The sequence below is a fragment of the Hemicordylus capensis genome, chromosome 5, assembly GCF_027244095.1.
Source record: "Hemicordylus capensis ecotype Gifberg chromosome 5, rHemCap1.1.pri, whole genome shotgun sequence".
Lineage (NCBI taxonomy): Eukaryota > Metazoa > Chordata > Lepidosauria > Squamata > Cordylidae > Hemicordylus > Hemicordylus capensis.
In genome coordinates, this window is record NC_069661.1 from 149,507,192 (window position 1) to 149,525,669 (window position 18,478).

An 18,478-nucleotide genomic window follows, 5' to 3' on the forward strand; every position below is an offset into this window, starting at 1 on the left:
CAAGCATGGCGTTGACATAGGTGTTGAGGACTGCAGGGGGGCAGTCTAAATCCTCACTTGAAATACTACGGTGTGGAACTCCAGCACGCCATTCAAGGTACCCAGGTCTCCTTCCGACTTGATGCACTGAAAGCAGCACAAGTCTCGACATTGAGAAACTGATGTCGAAGGGGAGCCCCCTCTCAAAAAACATTGGGAGAAGAGTGCGACACCAAGGCGCGAGGAGCCAGTGACTGTATCTCAAGCGACTCCTCCTCCTTCAGGTCTCAAATCGGCGCCAGAGCATTCTATTGCTCGCATTCAGTTGCTCTGCAAGTTGTGGGGCTTGGTTCCTCGATGCCTGTGCCTCAACGCCCAGCTCAAATGTCGACCTCCATATCAACCTCATGACGTTGTGACCACTCATTGTCTCCGGTTAAGACACTTTTGCAATCTCCTTCTCCAGCAACCCTGCGGGCGCACCAAAAACTCCACTCTTCAGCCTCCCTGACTGCCTTTGATAGCAATGCCTACAATGAGGATCTAGATGCTGGTCTGGGACCTGGCAATGCTCAGCATCTTTTGAATATGCTCGTACTGCATCAGCGTTAACTTTCTATGGTTTCCTGAGCCAGGGCTTGATGCCGAGAAGGATAGTGTAGCATTAACCATCCCAAAAATGCCTGGAACTTTGCCTATGAGGGCTTGTCTGTCTACACACTCTTTTGGCCTTCCAGCCTATTCACTCAATGCCGAGCCATGCTTTGACCATGCATACCTCCAGTCCACATCCCTGGAGGGCACCAAGAGACTAAGTTTCCACCCAAGGCTTGGTGTGTACCATAGGCTGGGGTGATGTTTCACAGGCACATCAGCAAAATGTGAGTCTTACGGAAGACCCTCAGGTCTCCTGTATGATTACTATGAATATAAGCTCAGGAAAGCCCGTCGTCAACCCTCTACTATTACGATTCCCATAGCGACCCAGGTTACGCCTCCACGTGAAGAGCCCGCACCAAGTGCTATTGTGGTTTCGATTGCTACCCAAGTTATGCCACCAAGAGTGGACACCATTGCAGTCCGCCTTTAAAGCTTTGAAAGCAGCCAGTAGTTCTAGGAAATTTATATGCAGGCGACTTTCCCACTGAATCCACCGACCACTTTTCCGCAAGCCGCCTAAGTGGGAACCCCAACCGAGTTGTGAGGCATCTGTGGTTAGCATCGTGGATGGCACTGCCACTCGAAAAGGCATCCTCACCAACAAGTTCGTGGGTCTTGTCCACCAAAGCAGGGAAGCTAGGACCCGCTCCAGGATTAGAAGCATTTTTTCTTGGGGGCCCATATTTGAGCTGAATGACTGTAGGAACCAAGCCTGAAGCTTTCTCATTCATAGTTTTGCGTATCAAACCGTTGTGCACGACACCATTAGGCCTAGCGGAACCTGAATGGCCCTGGCTCCCTGCCGAGGGTTCATCTGATACTGATGCACCATGTCGCTTATACGCTGGTACCTGCCCCTGAGCAGAAATGCCTTTTGTGCAGTCATGTCCAAGATAGCACCTATGTAGGGAAGGCGCCTGGCGGGGGTGAGGTGAGACTGTTTCAAGTTGATTCTCACTCCTAGCTGCACCAACAGTGACGATACAGTCCCGACATGCACCTCCAACATCTCCTTTTTCTTTGCTGTCACAAGCCAGTCATCTAAATAATGAAAAATAGATATTCCTTGAATTCTAAGGTACGCAATAATCACAGCCATACATTTAGTAAACATCCTTGGGGCTGTCACCAGACCAAAGGGTAGAACATTATATTCAAACACCTGTGCGCCTAGGGTAAACCGCAAGTACTTCCTGTGACTTGCTTGTATGTTGATGTGTAAATAGGCATCCTTTAAATCCAACATTGCAATCCATCCCTCTCCATGTAAAAGAGGGAGGATTGCTTGCAATGTTATCATACGAAACTTCCTTACATCAACATACTGGTTTAAATCCCTGAGGTCCATGATAGGCCATATGCCCCCATCCCTCTTGGGTATTTGGAAATATTGCGAATAGAACCCTGACTGGCACCTCAACCATGGTACAGGTGATATTGCTTGCTTCTCTAACGAAGATCTGACCTCCTCACGGAGAGTCTCAGTCTCAGGGGTATATCTAATTCCAGAGAACCCTGGTCGAGTATTGAATTCTATGGCATAGCCTGTTTGGACTATGCGCAAAACCCAATGATCTGATGTTATGTTGCGCCATGCTAAGGCATGACTTGCCAGTTGGATGGAATTTCCGGCTGTGCACAAGGCGGTGTTGTGCCCTGTGGTGACCGATGGTCGGGCCTGTACTTCATTCAAGTGTGTTCCAGATTCAGGTGATTGCAGGAATCACAAATGTTGCATATTTTGTTGGTCCGCCTTGTTCTTATGTTGTTGATTCGTTCTATTCTTTCCCGATTTCAAGGTAGTGATTTCAGGGTCTGCGGTAGTCTCTGCAGTCAGGACGCTGGAAATTGCCTTGACATCTTTGGTAAGGCTGGTACCTATTTGAATTATACCTTTGAGTCTGAGCCATAAAGGTCCTTGCTGTCGTCTTCAATTTTCTCCACTGCTCCATAGTGTCATCAGTGGTTTCTGCAAAAAGGCCTTTGCCATCAAAGGCCAAGGACTCAATTCAGTCTCGCATGTCTTGTTGTAACGACGTCGAGCAGAGTCAAGCATGTCTCCGCAGCATAATAGCTGAGGTCAGTGTTCTTGACTCGGACTCTGCCAGGTGTTTCGCATTGGCCAATTGCTGGCACGTAGTCATAGTTGTCAGCAAGAAGGTGGTTTCAAACTTCTGCTTGAACTCTTCAGGTGTGAGCGTAGCTCGCTCATCATACAGTTTCTCTCAAAGGCAGTGCGTATACTTTGCACACCACGTAATCAGTGATTTTAATGGAAAGGCAAGCTGTAGAATATGTGCGCCTTCCAAGGACGTCCAACTTCCTTCCCTCTTTGTCTGCTGGTGTGGTATAGTGCCTTCCCAATTTTGAAGTGGAGGTGCAATCTATCACCAGTGAATTCAGGGCTGGATGCTTATGTAAATAGACATGGTCAGCCTCCTGTATCCTGTATAAAGTCTCCAACTTCTTGGACATTGGAGTGGAGGTTTGCAAAATACTCCAAGCGGACTGTGCTGCATTCGTGATGACTGGCAGCATTGGAAGATATACAGGCTGAAGGCCCAGGGTCTTTTTCATGAAGTTATAGACTGGGTCGTCCAAGTCTGTGGTTTTTGGGCACAACTCCAGTCCTAGTAGCTCCGCCATCTCTGTTAACTGCTGGTGATATGTCTTCAGCTGCTCATTCGGAGACACCGATAAAGAAGGAGGAAACTCTAGAGGCAACTCAGGTAAAGATGGCTCCGAATCCCCTTTAGTATGATCTGACTCATAGCTGTCTTCATCCGAGGAGTCAGTGGCATTTGGAGAGGCAATGGGAGGTCGAGAAGTAGAGCTTGAAATGCCAGGCGCAGCAGGTGCCCCCAGCGCCAACTCTCTCAGGGCAGTCTGCGTAGTTTGTATTGATGGTAAGCTCGTCTGCACAGACACTATCCTTGCAGCATGACGCATGGCTGCTTGCACAGCCACTGTCCTTGTGGGATGATGAAGAGTCTGGGCTTCACGGGAATGCGTTGCTGGCTGATCCTTCAGCGGAGTGACCTGGGTGGCATTGCTTCTTTGGAGTCTCTGAACTTGCCATTGTTTAAACAAGGAATACTCTTCTGGTGACAGTGTGACAGAGGCTGGACCCCAGCCCCCTTGGGGCAGTATGCCAACATTATCTGGTGTCTTTGGTACATCTTGCAGACAACCATTGTCTGCTACATAGTCGTCCTCACCATCCCCCAGGTCGTCTTGATCATCATCTAGCCCAGGGTCTAGAAATCCACGGAATGTTGAAGTGGAGGGAGTAGTTTCCTCTTAGCAAAGCAGGTGAGCCACCACTGGATTGTCAGTCAAGTTCATTGGGGCATCGTCAGTCTCGAAATCCACCCCTGCACTCACTGCCACATCATCTTCTAAAGGTGCAACCTCGATCTTGAGAGCAAGGGCTTTGTTTCCTTCATCCTGTTCTCCAACATGCGCCCTCGACGTCGATGAGCTGTCATGTTCCTTCGATGTCGAGGTGGCGTCCCTCGATGCCGAGGTGTACCTCAACGTTGAGGCTCACTCCCTGGATGTGGAAGGACGGTCCTTCGATTTCGAAGGGCACTTCCTAGAGGAGACTCGGTTGTGCTTAGAAGAGGACCGGTTGCCCCCCATTTGAGTTTGGTCGCTCGTCTTGGAAAACAGTTGTACTGGCGATAACTGCGGTGTTGGGGCTGGAGAAAGCAACGCTGCTCGATGTTGAAGATGAGTTTGCTGTAACCCCGATGGTGATGGGGTTGCCTCCGAAGGCTCTAGATGGTGACTTTTTTTATGCTTTGCGGGTGGAGCCTCACTCGATGCCAAGCCCTTCGACGCTGAGCCCTTCGATGCCGAGTCCTTACAGCAGCGAGGGCTAGAGCAGCTTGTCGACTCCTTAAAGGTAGCACCAGGCACCAACGCCGAGAGTGATATCCCTTTCTCTGGGAGTTTAGACTGCAAAAGAGGGGCAGCTCCCGGAGCAGTTTGGGAGCCCATAGAAGGCGGGCGCAGGGCATCTTCCATCAGAGCCACTTTCAGGTGCACCGACCTATTATTTAAGGTCTGTTTTGAAAAGTCCGCACAGATGTTGCAGGAGGTGGCATTATGCCCCTCTCCCAAGCAAAGGAGGCAGAACAGATGGCCGTCTGTTGATGGGAGTTTACCGCGGCAGCTCTGGCACCTTTTAAAGGTGGTCTTTTCACGAGTACACTTTTGGAGCCCTAACCCTTAGCAGAGGAGGTGTTAGGCACTGGATTCTTGCTCATTGAGTAAGGGGTATGGGACTTGAGAGGGAAAATGCCCGGTGTAGTTGTTTTACCATACCGTTCGTCAGACGGTTTTCCACTTTCTTTTTTTTTAAACTCAGTTTTATGTTTTAGGTTGCAGGAGTCCACAGAGTAGTCAGTCAGTCCAAAGTTTGCCGTAAAATCAGTCCAGTAAAGTAACGAAAGTTGCTGAGGAGCTTAGAGCTTTCCGAAGCGTCTGAACGCATAGGCGGTCAGACAGAAACTGAATAGTGGGATGCCTAACCGCCAAAGAGAGGTACTGCAGGCTTGTACAGGGGCGGTTGAAGGCATTGCGAGGACCTAACAACTACTACCCAAAGCAGGTCTGCGCAGGCGCAGAACCCAAGTTTATGACTGTCGCTGGAATCACTATCCAAATCAGCTCTCAATCTATCCTAAGACCTGGGCGTCCAGGTCAATTGGACAAAATCCAATCTGGAGCCAGTGAAATGCATAGACTATATCGGTGCAGTGCTGGATGCCAGGGCAAAACAAGTGTTCCTGCCTGAGGAGTGCTTCTTGTGCATCAAGACTCTAATAGTCGCCTTTGTGGCTCAGCCCAGACAGAAGGCACACAAGTTGCTGGGCCTCATGGCTTTGTGCACCTCCACTGTACCTTATGCCAAACTACAGCTCAGGAGTTTGTGGTTTCTGTCAGTTTTCCAACCAAACGTGGACAGCGCTTACAAACTGCTGACAGTTCCTTACCCAATCTTGCTTTCCCTCCAATGGTGGACATAGAGAATCAAATTGCTGTCAGGGTACCCTTTCAGTGCCTCAACCAACCACCTGGGTCATGAAGGATGCTTCACTATAGGGCTGGGGAACCCACTACGGGGATCTATGAGTGCAGGGGCGATGGTCTCTGCAACAACAGCAACTGCACACAAACCTTTTAGAGCAGTCTTTCAAGCGTTAAAGTCCTTCCAGCCATACCTGATGGGCAAAGTGGTCCAGATCAGTCTGGACAACACCATGGCAATTGCGTACTTAAACCGCCAGGGTGGGACAGTTTCCCACTCCCTTTGCCTACTAAGCCTGCAAATTTGGAACTGGGCCATAGCACAACAAATTACATTGACTGCCATTCACATCAAAAGCGTAGACAACGCCTTAGCAGATCAACTCAGCAACTCGCACTTCTACCAACAACACGAACGGGAGGCCAATCTGAAATACCTTCTGTTCAGAGTCTGGGGGGCCCCAGAGATCGACCTATTTGCAACATCCATGAACACAAAGTGCTCCCAGTATTGCTTGAGGGCTGTCATTGGCCACAACTCCAGAGGGGATGCCTTCCAATTCAGCTGGGATCAGAGATTTATGTACATCCCCCCGTACCCTCTTTTGAACAGGGTACTGGCAAAGATCCTGCAAGAATCTGCAAATTGCATATTGATTGATCCATGATGGCCTTGACAGCCATGGTTTCAGCAAGCACTCAGACTGTCCAAGGGTTGCCAAGGACAGCTACCTCAACACAAAGATTTATTAACACAGGAAGGTAGGAGGATCCGCCATCCCAACCTGAAAACGCTAAGCCTAACTGCCTGGAGGATAGGCTGTTGAACAATATCCTTCTGAATAACAAGAAAAAGTCAACTTGCATTAAATACAACAGCAAATGGAAGCATTTCAGGATGTATGCACAGGAACATGATTTCCTGCCTCATACTGCATCCCATCGACAAGTATTACTATATCTTATGAACCGGAAGTGGCAGAAGTTGGCTAATGTTTCCATTAAAGTCTATCTAGTGGCCATTTCTGCTCGCCATCACAGATGGGATGGAAAGACAGTTTTCTAACATTCGGAGTCCAAGAGATTCATGAAAGGCTTGAACAACCTATACCCGCCTATTTGGCGACCCACTGAACAATGGAGCCTATTCCTTGGTCTCTTGGCTCTAACAGAACCTCCCTTTGAGCCCATGGCTATGGCTCAACCTAAACGCGATGCTGAAGACGGCCTTTCAATTGGGCATTGCATCAGCTCACAGGGTGAGTGAACTTAATGCCCTGCGCATTGATGTCCCCTATACAAAGTTCTATCAAGACAGAGTGCTGCTTTGCCTGGAGACAGAATTTAGGCCTAAAGTTGTAACAGACTTTCACATCAATGGTGATATTGCATTGCCTACCTTCTTCTGGTTCTGGAGAGTTCGTTGTACTCCTGTTCTATCTGCATGTCCAACTTGTACTCCTGTTCTATCTGCAACTGACCAAGCCCTATAGAAAGACAAAACGCTTCTTTGTGGGTTACAAGGGCAAAGTTAAAGGTTGTCAAATTTCAAGACAAAGACTTTCCTGCTGGATTGTAGAATTGATTTTCCTGGCGTACAAGCACCAAAAAAGCAGAGCCCCCTAAGTCCATACAGGCTTACTCTATCAGGGCTCATGCTACTTCTGTTGCCCATGTGGCCGGCATTAAGCTCAGAAATATCTGCACAGCGGCAACTTGGCCTTCTGAGCACCCTTTTGTTAAGCACTACACCTTGGACCTTTGGCTCTGCAGCTCAGACCAATTTCGGGAGGGGTGTGCTGAAAAGGGTTTTACCTTAGCATACTTCACCCACCTCCAGACTGACAACTTGCTAGTCATCCACTCTTATGAGTGCAATGGAGCATCCAGATAAACAGGTTGCTCACCTGTAACTTTTGATCTGGAAGGGATCCGTTGCAGTCAGAAGACCCTCCCGCCGGCCCCGCTGCAGTATGCAAAGTGACAATACATATGTTTGCAGAGTATAAAGTACTACTTACCTTGTCAATCTGTGAACTGGATCCATACGATGATTGTATCCAAATGTCAGTCCTTCAGGAACTGAGGTGATAAATGCTAGCCTGCCCAAACCAATGAAGTGCACCATGTGCAGGGGGCGGGGCTAAGCACTTCGAGGAGCTAGTCAATTCTGCCCGAATAGTCCCATGTAGGCGCAGCACCCACTCTTATGACTGCAACGGATCACTTCCAGATCAAAAGTTACAGGTGAGCAACGTGTTTTTCCTTTCCCTTTGTTCTTTCAGGCAACACATTCAGGGGTGATAGAACCTAGATGCTTTTCTCCTAGGCAATGAGTATAGCTTTGAAAATACACTCTTGCTGCTTAAATTCTGTAGCTTCTGGACACAAGACACATTTTTTTGGATGGGAAGTCATAGCCAGTGTTAGAGATCTGCTGCAGATGGTGGAACTTTTAACTCCTTTATTATAGTCATCTCCTATTATAGCTCCATATTAGCATGCTGTTATATAGTGTATCAATTTTACGCTGGACGCAATGCTCAAATTTTCTGCAGTACGATACACTTATTTTTAGAGTATTTGCCAATGAAGTAGATTATTCATTCTAATCAAGGATTTTGTCTCCTGCAGTCTCCTTTTGTTATTAAAAGAATGGTCTGGCAGCTTTAGAAAGCATTTTATACCATACATAGAGAAATGGACAGAAGATAGATTAAAACTTGCTGTTAATGAAAAAATTGTATACCATAGGCATTGAGAAATATTTGAAAAAATCATCTTTATTTTTGGAAATGCTTCAACATCTATGCTATTATAAGTTAAAAGGTCCTTCACCTTCCCTTTACAACTTATTCTTTCACTGTTCCTCCCATCAGAGTTTGATCTGGGTCTTTCTCTTGTCATGCCTGCACTTAGTAGGCCTAATGTTTTGTTTTGTACAGTTAATAAGGAGGGTGAGAATATAGATGAAGGGTGAAATATCTTGTCTATATTTGGCTATAGTAAGATTAGAGGGGGCCTTGGGACAAAAAGTGAAGAACGGCCCTGCCCCCCTGCTACTTCTTCCGCGAGATGCAAGGAGAAGAGCAAAAAGTAAGCTGTCAGTCACCACACCAGTGGGTCCCTCCCTCAGGGGGCCATTCAGGTTTCCCCCACCCCTGTTCAATTATAGCTCTGCCCCTATTTAAGTGACATTTTAAAGTTTTGAAAACAATAAAATTTAAATTTAAAAAAATAAATCTGTAACTCAAGCAAACATGTACTCTGCACCCACTTTTTAAAGTGTTGGCAAAGTCTGTGATTATGCAAATCAGCATCTTCTTGGAGTTCTTGTGTAATCAGAACAGAAAAAAACCCTTCACTGAATATAGAGTTCTGTAAGCTTAAAAGCACACACACACAGATTCTCCCTTGCCCTGTTTTCAGATATTGTATTGTTTTCAGATATTTCAAGACTAGGTTTTCCCGCAAGTTTTTTGATATTACAAATCAGGTGGTCATCTTACATTTCGAATCCTGTTCCTTTCAAGTAAATGCAGGTATAACCTGTATTTAGCCTCTACATGTTAAGGGGCTTGTCTTAAATTGAGATTCATCTTTGATTGAGGTAAATACGGCACCACTATTCTAGCTTGTTGGTCAACACAGTTTTGATTTCCGCTTCGCCTTGTTCTGCTATTTGTAATGCCCACTTGTTCTCTTGGGAATGCAAGTCTTCTGTTGTCAGAGCTGTTTTTATTCTGGGATTCTATATTGCCTGGCAAAGGGTGAACGTGTCCATGACTGTGGTTCTCAGACACTACCACAACATTTGAATAGCATTTTGGTACCAGAAAACAAACCAACCTATGATCATATCTTTTTTTCAGGTTTATACAGTATTTAGTCTGATCACCAGAAACAATGTCATGAATTAAGTTTGTTCATACAGACCTCCAAAAGGAGTCTATCATGGTGTGATCTAATTAGCTCCAAGCCCTCCTGAGCTATTTTCAGTTGCATCTCCATCTTTTTAAAATTTCTGAAGTCTCGGTCTCTCTCTCTTTGCATGCGACTCAAAGTATCTTGCAATTTTTGCTTCGCCACAAGACAGTTACGGAAACCAATTTCTACAATGCCCCTACATAAGCATACAGGAGCATTTTGTAAAGGGAAAGGAAAGAAAAAAAGAAAAAGAAATAACTTGGACAAGTGATAGATGCACACATTTTGTAGTCCAGAACAGAAGAAAAACACTGCTGGGCGGCAATCAAAATATGAAAGCGCCAATGAAAATCTGGCCATCACTGCTGTAGCCCATGAAAGCTGATGCCATAAAAAGACAGTTTGCTTAGTTATAACTATGTTATTTTAGTGGTTATTGGTGAGATCTGCACAGAGCAGCTCTTGGAAGTTTTTGAAACTCTGTAAAGCATTCTAGCCCCTGTCCTCGAGTTGGGAGACTGCATGCAGTCTATGTGCCTTGAGGGTGGGAAGAATTCTCAGGCAGCAACAGACTGACCAAGTTACCCTTCTTGAATTAGAAAACTAGTATAGTTGAACCACTCCCTTGAAAGATAACCATGTCAGTCTGTTGCAGCAAAAGGAAAAGAGTAGTCCTATACAGTGTTCCCTCTAACAGGAATTCCCATATGTTGTTGACTACAACTCCCAGAATCCCCAGCCAAAGGCCATTGCAGCTGGTCCTATAGTAACAAGTACCAAGACTAACAAATGCTTTATAGCAGGCCTGTTCAACTTTAGCCCTCCTGCAGATGTTGGCCTACAACTCCCATAATCCCTGGCTACTGGTCACTGTGTCTGGAAATTATGGGAGTTGTAGTTCAAAAACAGCTGGGAGACCTAAGTTGAGTAGGCCTGCTTTATAGCATAAGCTTTTGTGGGCTATAGCAATGGTTTCCCTACTATGTTAGGTGGAAACCTGGGTTCCATAGAAGCTGATCAGGTGCTCTTTAATGAGAAGATCCAGAATGGCAGACCAGCTGCCTGAAAGACAACTTGTCCACTATTGTCAATTTTCCATTGCCATGGGCAGCTGCACATGGGTGTTGGGTATGGTTTAGGACACACTTCCAGTTTACTTGACGAGGTCCCACAAGGACTGGCTAGTGCTCTGCATTAAATAAGTGTGTGTCCTGGAACATTCTCAGACCTGAGCGACTGCTGTGCACAGGGATTCCACAGCAGTTGCACAGGTGGAAGGTGTTCCTTAAACGGTAGCAAGTCTGAAATTTACTGGACTAAAATCATTTCATCAGATACACAGGGAGGTCTAGTAATTTGTTCTGCTCATCTGTGTCTATATACCTACAAACTCACTTTATGCATCAGACAAAATAGGTAGCTGCTCAGGAAATAGGAAACCTTGAGAAGCTTCTGAAGACACTTAGGCTTCTCCGGACAAATTTGAAAACCACTATATTATAACTATAAACAATCTCTCCTACATACACTGAGGGAAATAAGTATTTGATCCCCTGCTGATTTTGTCCGTTTGCCCTCTGACACAGAAATGACCAGGCTATAATTGGAATGGTAGGTTTATTGTAGCTGTGAGAGACAGAATAACAACAAACAAACCCTCAAAAGCCCAGTGCCCAAAAGTCAGCGATGGATTTGCATTGTAGTGAGGGAAATAAGTATTCGATCCCCTATCAACCAGCAAGATTTCAGGCTCCCAGGTGTCTTTTCACTATATGCAGGTAATGAGCTGAGATGAGGAACACCCTCTGTAAGGGAGTGCTCCTAATCCCAGCTTGTTACAGTACCTGTATAAAAGACACCTGTCCATAGAAGCAAGCAATCACTCAGCTTCCAAACTCACCACCATGCCCAAGACCAAAGAGCTGTCGAAGGATGTCAGGGACAAGGTTGTAGACCTTGTAGGCTGGACTGGGCTACAAGACTATCGCCAAGCAGCTTGGTGAGAAGGTGACTACAGTTGGCACGATAACTCGCAAATGGAAGAAACACAAAATAACTGTCAATCTCCCTCGGTCTGGGGCTCCATGCAAGATCTCACCTTGTGGAGTTGCAATGATCATGAGAACGGTGACAAAGCAGCCCAGAACTACACGGGGGAACTTGTCAATGATCTCAGGGCAGCTGGAACCATAGTCACCAAGAAAACAATTGGTAACACACTACGCCGTGAAGGACTGAAATCTTGCAGTGCCCGCAAGGTCCCCCTGCTCAAGGCAGCACATGTACAGGCCCGTCTGCAGTTTGCCAATGAACATCTGAATGATCCAGAGGAGAACTGGGCGAAAGTGTTGTGGTCAGATGAGACCAAAATCGAGCTCTTTGGCATCAACTCAACTCGCCGTGTGTGGAGGAATGCTGCCTATGAGCCCAAGAACACCATCCCCACCGTCAAACATGGAGGTGGACACATTATGCTTTGGGGGTGTTTTTCTGCTAAGGGCACAGGACAACTTCACCGCATTGAAGGGACGATGGACGGGACCATGTACCGTCAGATCTTGGTTGAGCACCTCCTTCCCTCAGCCAGGGCATTGAGAATGGGTCGTGGATGGGTATTCCAGCATGACAATGACCCAAAACACACAGCCAAGGCAACAAAGGAGTGGCTCAAGAAGAAGCACATGAAGGTCCTGGAGTGGCCCAGCCAGTCTCCAGACCTTAATCCCATAGAAAATCTGTGGAGGGAGCTGAAGGTTTGGGTTGCCAAACATCAGCCTCGAAACCTTTCTGACTTGGAGAGCATCTGCAAAGAGGAGTGGGACAACATCCCTCCTGGGTTGTGTGCAAACCTGGTGGCCAACTACAAGAAACATTTGACCTCTGTGATTGCCAACAAGGGTTTTGCCACCAAGCACTAAGACATCTTTTGTGAAGGGATCAAATACTTATTTCCCTCACTACAATGCAAATCCATTGCTGACTTTTGGGCACTGGGCTTTTGAGGGTTTGTTTGTTGTTGTTCTGTCTCTCACAGCTATAATAAACCTACCATTCCAATTATAGCCTGGTCATTTCTGTGTCAGAGGGCAAATGGACAAAATCAGCAGGGGATCAAATACTTATTTCCCTCACTGTATCTGGGTGGGTTCAAATGTCATTCTTGAAATAAACTGAGATTTGAAATCCACTTTGAATCTTGGGTTCAGATCTCAATTTATTTCAAGCACTTTGGTTAAAATAAACCAAGATTGGTCAGATTGGCATGCTCCTGAGGCTAAGAGACATTGTGCAAAACGGAGACCTTGTTTCTTACTTGAAATCTGAACCTGACCACTGATAATGCAGATGCTTCTTTAGATCACTTCTACATATGTACTTTAAGTGGGACTGCTTTTGAAAAACCTTTGTAAGCTTCAGTTTTCAGACTGCACCTGCTAAACCACTGTCTGGCATGAGGGAGTCTAATGATATCTCCCTAGTGCTAGTTCAGTTGTACTGGCTATCAAATGGTTTCTGGGCTTAATTTAAAAGTGCTGGTCTTAATCTGTGCTGGCCCTAAATGGTCTGGGTTAGGACCACCTTCTTCTGTATGAACATCAAACAGTCTAAAAGACACCCTGTTAATGGCATCCCTGATGTGTAAAATTTGGCAGGTCAGGATAAGGCAGCTCTTTCCATAAAAGCACCTAGACAATGGAATGCCCTATGCAGGGAGACCCATAGAGTGACCTCATTGCTTACCTTTGGGAAAGTAACTAAAGTGGGGATTTTAAAGAGGGCTGAATTAAATTTTATTTGCTACTTCTATAATATTTTATACTAGTAGTTTTAAAATTTCTCTTGTAGTTGTTTTATATTCTTAATATTTTTAATTGATTATTTTGATGTATAACAAACTGCCTTAAGGGTCCCCAATACAAATGCATGACAGAAATCTTTTTAATAATTAAACACACAAACATGGCCTGTGACAGCAAAACTAACCTTTCTGATATGGCAGTTCCTTCATTCTCTTTGTTCATCTCATGCATCTTTGTAAAATTGATGTATTCTCGCTCTTTGCTTTCAAGCAAAGCTTTTTTCCCATCTACCTCCTTCATCACGTCTTCTTTCTCTTCCATTGCCTCATTAGCTTTAGCTTCAAATTTTTTAAGGGTTTCAATAATTTCTTGTGAATCTTCCTGTAGTGCTATCTTCTTTTTTTCTACATCTCTGTGGACAATGGCAGATTTCAGTATTAGTAAACATGGACCTCTGGGCTCACTTTCTGAACATTAGCTTTTGTACTCTAGTAAAAACCCAATAAAATTTAATTTTAAAATTAGATTCAAATTTCCATTTTTAAAAAGCTGCATACTGCTGCTGCTGACAACTCATTTTTGGCCTAATTGTTTCAGAAGTAAAGTGAAAAACAATCTATAAGGAATTGTTTAGCAGCCATATATTTCTGCTCTGAAATTGATAAGCAATCAGACTGAAAGCATAAATGATGTCTAGAGAGTGAAGTGCTCTTTCTAGTGGGGTAGAATGGTTTTTTGAAAAAAGTTGGAAGGACAATTGTTTTGCTGCACTCAGCTGTTGTCATGTTAGTGCTGATGACTTTGCCATAACCTGCTTAAAGCATGCTTTTAGCTGTTCCGGGGAGAGGGAATCCAATTCTTGTTCCAGTTTCCCATAGGGTATTTCACCATGCAGGAGGAGTAACTGGTGATTTTAACTGATAAACATGTGGTAGAATATATCTTTCTACCCACCACATCTAATTTCCTCCCCTCTCTATCTGCAGGGGTTATATGTCGGCGGCCAGACTTTGAAGAAGTTGTGCAGTCGGTTACTAATGAATTGGGCACAGGGTGTTTGTGCAGGTATGCAGTTTCATTCTTTTAAACTCGATAAAGACCCTCCAGTGTCTTAGAAGCTGGTATAAAAGTATAGACGACTTCCCACGCACTTTGTGCTGCCCTTGAGATCACTGGGAGGACCGGAAGGGCCACTGGTTGTGCTGAAAGGGACTTGGCCATAAAATTGTAGACTGGATCATCAATGGTCACTGTCTGTGTCTTTAAATCTAGACCCAAGGCCTCTGCCATTTCCTTGACTTGAGCATGATATGCTTTCATCTCCTCTGTTGGCAAAACATGAGAAGGTGTAGCTACATCTGGAGAAGAGTCAGGAAGGACATCTCCAGTGTCAGTGTTGGATTCAAGGTCTGAGGAGCCGTGATGACTCTCAGGCTGTGAGAGCACCGGTGACTGAGGAGTCGGTGATGCAGATGGCACTGGGTCATATGTTGGAGGTGGCATGGACTGAGTTTCAGTAGACTTTTGTTTTGCCTTTTCTTGTGTTTGTGTAGTAGCTGTTACCTTTTCAGGTTGTTGAGTAAAGGAGGGACATGTTTGAGGGGACACTGCAAAGGTTGTAGCCTGTTTTCTCTGAAGTGTAGCTGATGTGTCTCCTGCTGCCAAGGTGTGCACCGACATGCCCTGGATAAGGGCAGTTGTCAAAGGACTCTGTCTATGAAACCCTGTAGACCATGACCTGTTTTCTTGGTAGTCATACACCAGGCAAGGTGAATAAAGTTCCAAGTTCTCTGTAGGAGTGGTTTGAGAGGGTGGCCGATGCTGGAATCTGCATGCATACCAACTTGTCATTGTGCTAAATGGGCTGCAGTAAGTGCATAGCAGACTGGTAGCTTAATCTGTGTAATCTGAGGAGCAGTCTGGGGCACAGCCGTTAATTGATCTTGATCTTGACGAATCTCTGTAAATGGATAGAACCCTCTGAATGTTGAGGTAGATGGCATACTGTTATTGGAATCCAGTATTGATACGAGAGTCTGAGCAGTCGTGGGATCTAGACCTGAGATTGTACCCTCCAGAGCCTCCTCTCCATCATCATCTTCGATCTCAAAAGAGACTGGTTCTTGATGCCTTGGAGTAACACGCCACAATTCTATCGGGGTGCTGAGAGTGGGAATTGGAGGTTGTCGATGGTCTTTTGGGGAGAAGCTATGGGTGTTGGAGCCAGAGATATCATTGTTGGCTTTGGTATCGGTCTAGGCATTGGTGAAGTAGCCCTCAGTGTTGGCCTCGGTGTCAACGGAAGTTGCTCTACTATTTGTTTTGATGTATAAGACTGTTGGGTTGCGCTTGATGCCGATGGGTGTTTCGACATTGACGATGGCTCTGGTGTCGATGGGCGGCCCATTGAAGGTTTTTTTGGCACCCTAGGCCTGGAGCCTTCCAACACCCTCAGAGTTGAAGGAGCCGATACCGAGGTAATAACGACATCCTGCAGGCTCGATGGAGGTGGTGTGGTCCCCGGGATAGAGGTTTTATTCTTCTTTTTGGCCAGCTCAGACGCTGCTTCTCTGGAATGTTTGTCCTTTGGCCTCTTAAGAGGTTGTGGAGATTTAAAGGCTGTGGCCCAAAGATTTAGACTGCATTTGTGCAGTCCTTGGACCAGATGGTTGTGCAGCCCTTAATCTGAGCTTTCTGTTGTGTTTAGTCTGCTTTGAGAATGACATGCAGACTTTACAAGATGTGGTATTATGCCCTTCTGCAAGGCATAGGAGACAGATCATGCCTATCTTGTGACGGAAGCTTAGCTCTGCACTTAGAGCAACATTTGAAAGGTTTCCCCCCTCAATTTTTCTGTCTTTAACAGTAGGGCTATCCATGATTGAAGTCAGTTAATAGTCCAAGGCTCATTAGCCAAAAATTCAATCCTTTTCTTTTCTTTTTTTTAAGAACTCACACACTGTGAGGAACCAAGAGCCACAGCAAACGAGTAAACGATCACTATGGTGGTCAAAAAGGAACTGAGGGAGCGGCATTCCTCCCACCTTAAATCTCAGCCACATGTTCACATGGGGCAGGGCGAAAAAACCACGAGAAGCTGTGTTACTCCATACTGAGGAAGTTCAGCGCAGGCGTAGAACCCATTACTAATGGATGTCAACGGATCATGATCCAGATCTGAGAGAATGCCTATAGGAAAATTCCTGCAGTGGTTGAAGTGATTCTTCACACACTATGAAATCCACATTTGGAACAACATTTGTACAATTACTCAAAGGTTTGCTGTTCACAATTGTGAATGGTCCCAACATAGATATGATCTGACAATAAGTGCTCAGGGGTATGACAAAATAATCTTAGTGTTAATGTTGCTTAATGATTATAGATATTTCTTGAATGGAAAATCCACCTTCAAAGCTGGGGCACAGAACAGTGTTTGGCAGATGAGTATGCTCTGAACGTATATGTAAATGAAAGAGTACTCTTTCATCCAAAGGAAAATAACCTGGTTCTTTTGCCCATTAAAACTTCTCACCAGCTTGTGTAAATAGGGAGTGCATAACAATACGCTTAGAGCAGTCTGAGCTTCTCTGGACATATTATTGTGTTTTACTGAGAATACAGAACACTTCACCAAACATGAAGAAAGTAATCTCTCTCTTAAGCCACGTTCTCTGCTGGATTTATTACAACGGAACGATGTTTTCCAGCAAACGTTCTCTGCTAAATCTGTCTCTGCTAAATTATATAATCACCATAAATTTTAACATTGATTATCTTGCTAAAGATTTTGGTGTAGTAGTTGATAGCATATATTTAGACACTTATTTGACTGGAGTTAGACTACATGTGGCCCAGAGGAACTTCTGTCCATCTCAAGGGCCCTGGCTGTGATAATCACAACATTAGCTCTTCTATATTCACAGTAAAGTTTGAGAATGCAATGGTAGCAAGTGCCAAAGACCTAGAAAGCAGAAAGCTAATTAAAATAAAGTTCAAATAATTAGGTTTCTAAAATATTGGGATTTCTAAGTCCTTTGTGTAGTTTTAAAAATTGGGATTTGAAGTTTTCTACCACCTGAACTATTCCAGTGCAATAATAGCAAGAGATAAAGCAAGCCATCCTTTTACAAGCAGTTGTCTAGGACCCAAATATGAGTGCCCAGAGGGAACATCCACAATAACCCATTACATTGTGAGTGTAGTGGTGAGGCAGGTACCAGGATTTTTGACTTGGGAAACAGTTGGACTGGGCCCTTGCCCCTCTGGCTTGCACAACACTAACAGCCCAATTCTCACAGACCATGATAATTTGCTAGTGTCAAATCAGCAGATATACCAATACAAAGGTCTAGGAACAGGATGGAAATGACAGCTGGTTTAAAAGCAAGCATTTAATTCTTTATATTCAAGGAAACTACTGCTGGCTCAATTGGATTATGTACTGGGCTGCTCAGAATCTGCATAATATTGGCATACAGCATTAAAAAAAACACATACTGCTTTCGGCGGTTCATTCTCTCAACTTCCTTTCCAAGTTGAATAGGAACGGTTTGGAGATGGACTAATTCATCCTAGTGACAAAAATATGAATTAGTCTACATTAATCTAAATACAACAAAATGCCATAGAACTAACATTGATTTTGAGTCAGTATAATGATAGAGTAATAAATCGTATATACTGTTCCCAAACAGAACACTGCTAGTTTTGTTATAACTCTGGTCTCTTCTCTACAACACATTTTAAAAGAGGAGTGAAATTTGGGGGTCCTATTTGGATTATTCAACACACTTTAGCCCAAAGCGAAGCACCATCTGGGTTGGGACTGAAGTGGGACTGAAGTGGGACTGAGGTGAAACAAACTAGGCTGAACCCTTTGCTCCCCACCCAAAGTTTTGTTTTGCCTCCCTCCACCCCTAAACACACTTATGGGACCAGGCAGGAGGCAAGAGAGAAGTGTTTTTCTTCCTAATTGTCCCAGACACAAGAGAGCAGACAGCCATCTTCCACAGCTTGATTTATCAAATGATTTTTCCCTTCCCCTGGAGTCATGGGAATTGTAATCTTTTTTGAGG

The 18,478-nt window shown here is 44.9% G+C and overlaps 1 protein-coding gene across 5 annotated transcripts in view; it reads right to left on the reverse strand.

The window, feature by feature from the left end:
* Positions 1–18,478, reverse strand: part of CCDC146 (coiled-coil domain containing 146) — a 116,802-nt gene that overhangs the window by 29,026 nt on the left and 69,298 nt on the right. For 4 of the 5 annotated variants that reach the window (XM_053251310.1, XM_053251308.1, XM_053251312.1 and 1 more), the window contains 3 exons: positions 17,901–17,974; positions 13,585–13,812; positions 9,610–9,796 (listed from right to left, as the gene is read on the reverse strand). In XM_053251310.1, coding sequence (XP_053107285.1) covers positions 9,610–9,796; positions 13,585–13,812; positions 17,901–17,974 — 489 coding nt within the window. Of the gene's footprint in view, positions 1–7,072; positions 7,161–9,609; positions 9,797–13,584; positions 13,813–17,900; positions 17,975–18,478 lie in introns of all 5 variants that reach the window. The other variant, XM_053251311.1, reaches the window with a different exon arrangement.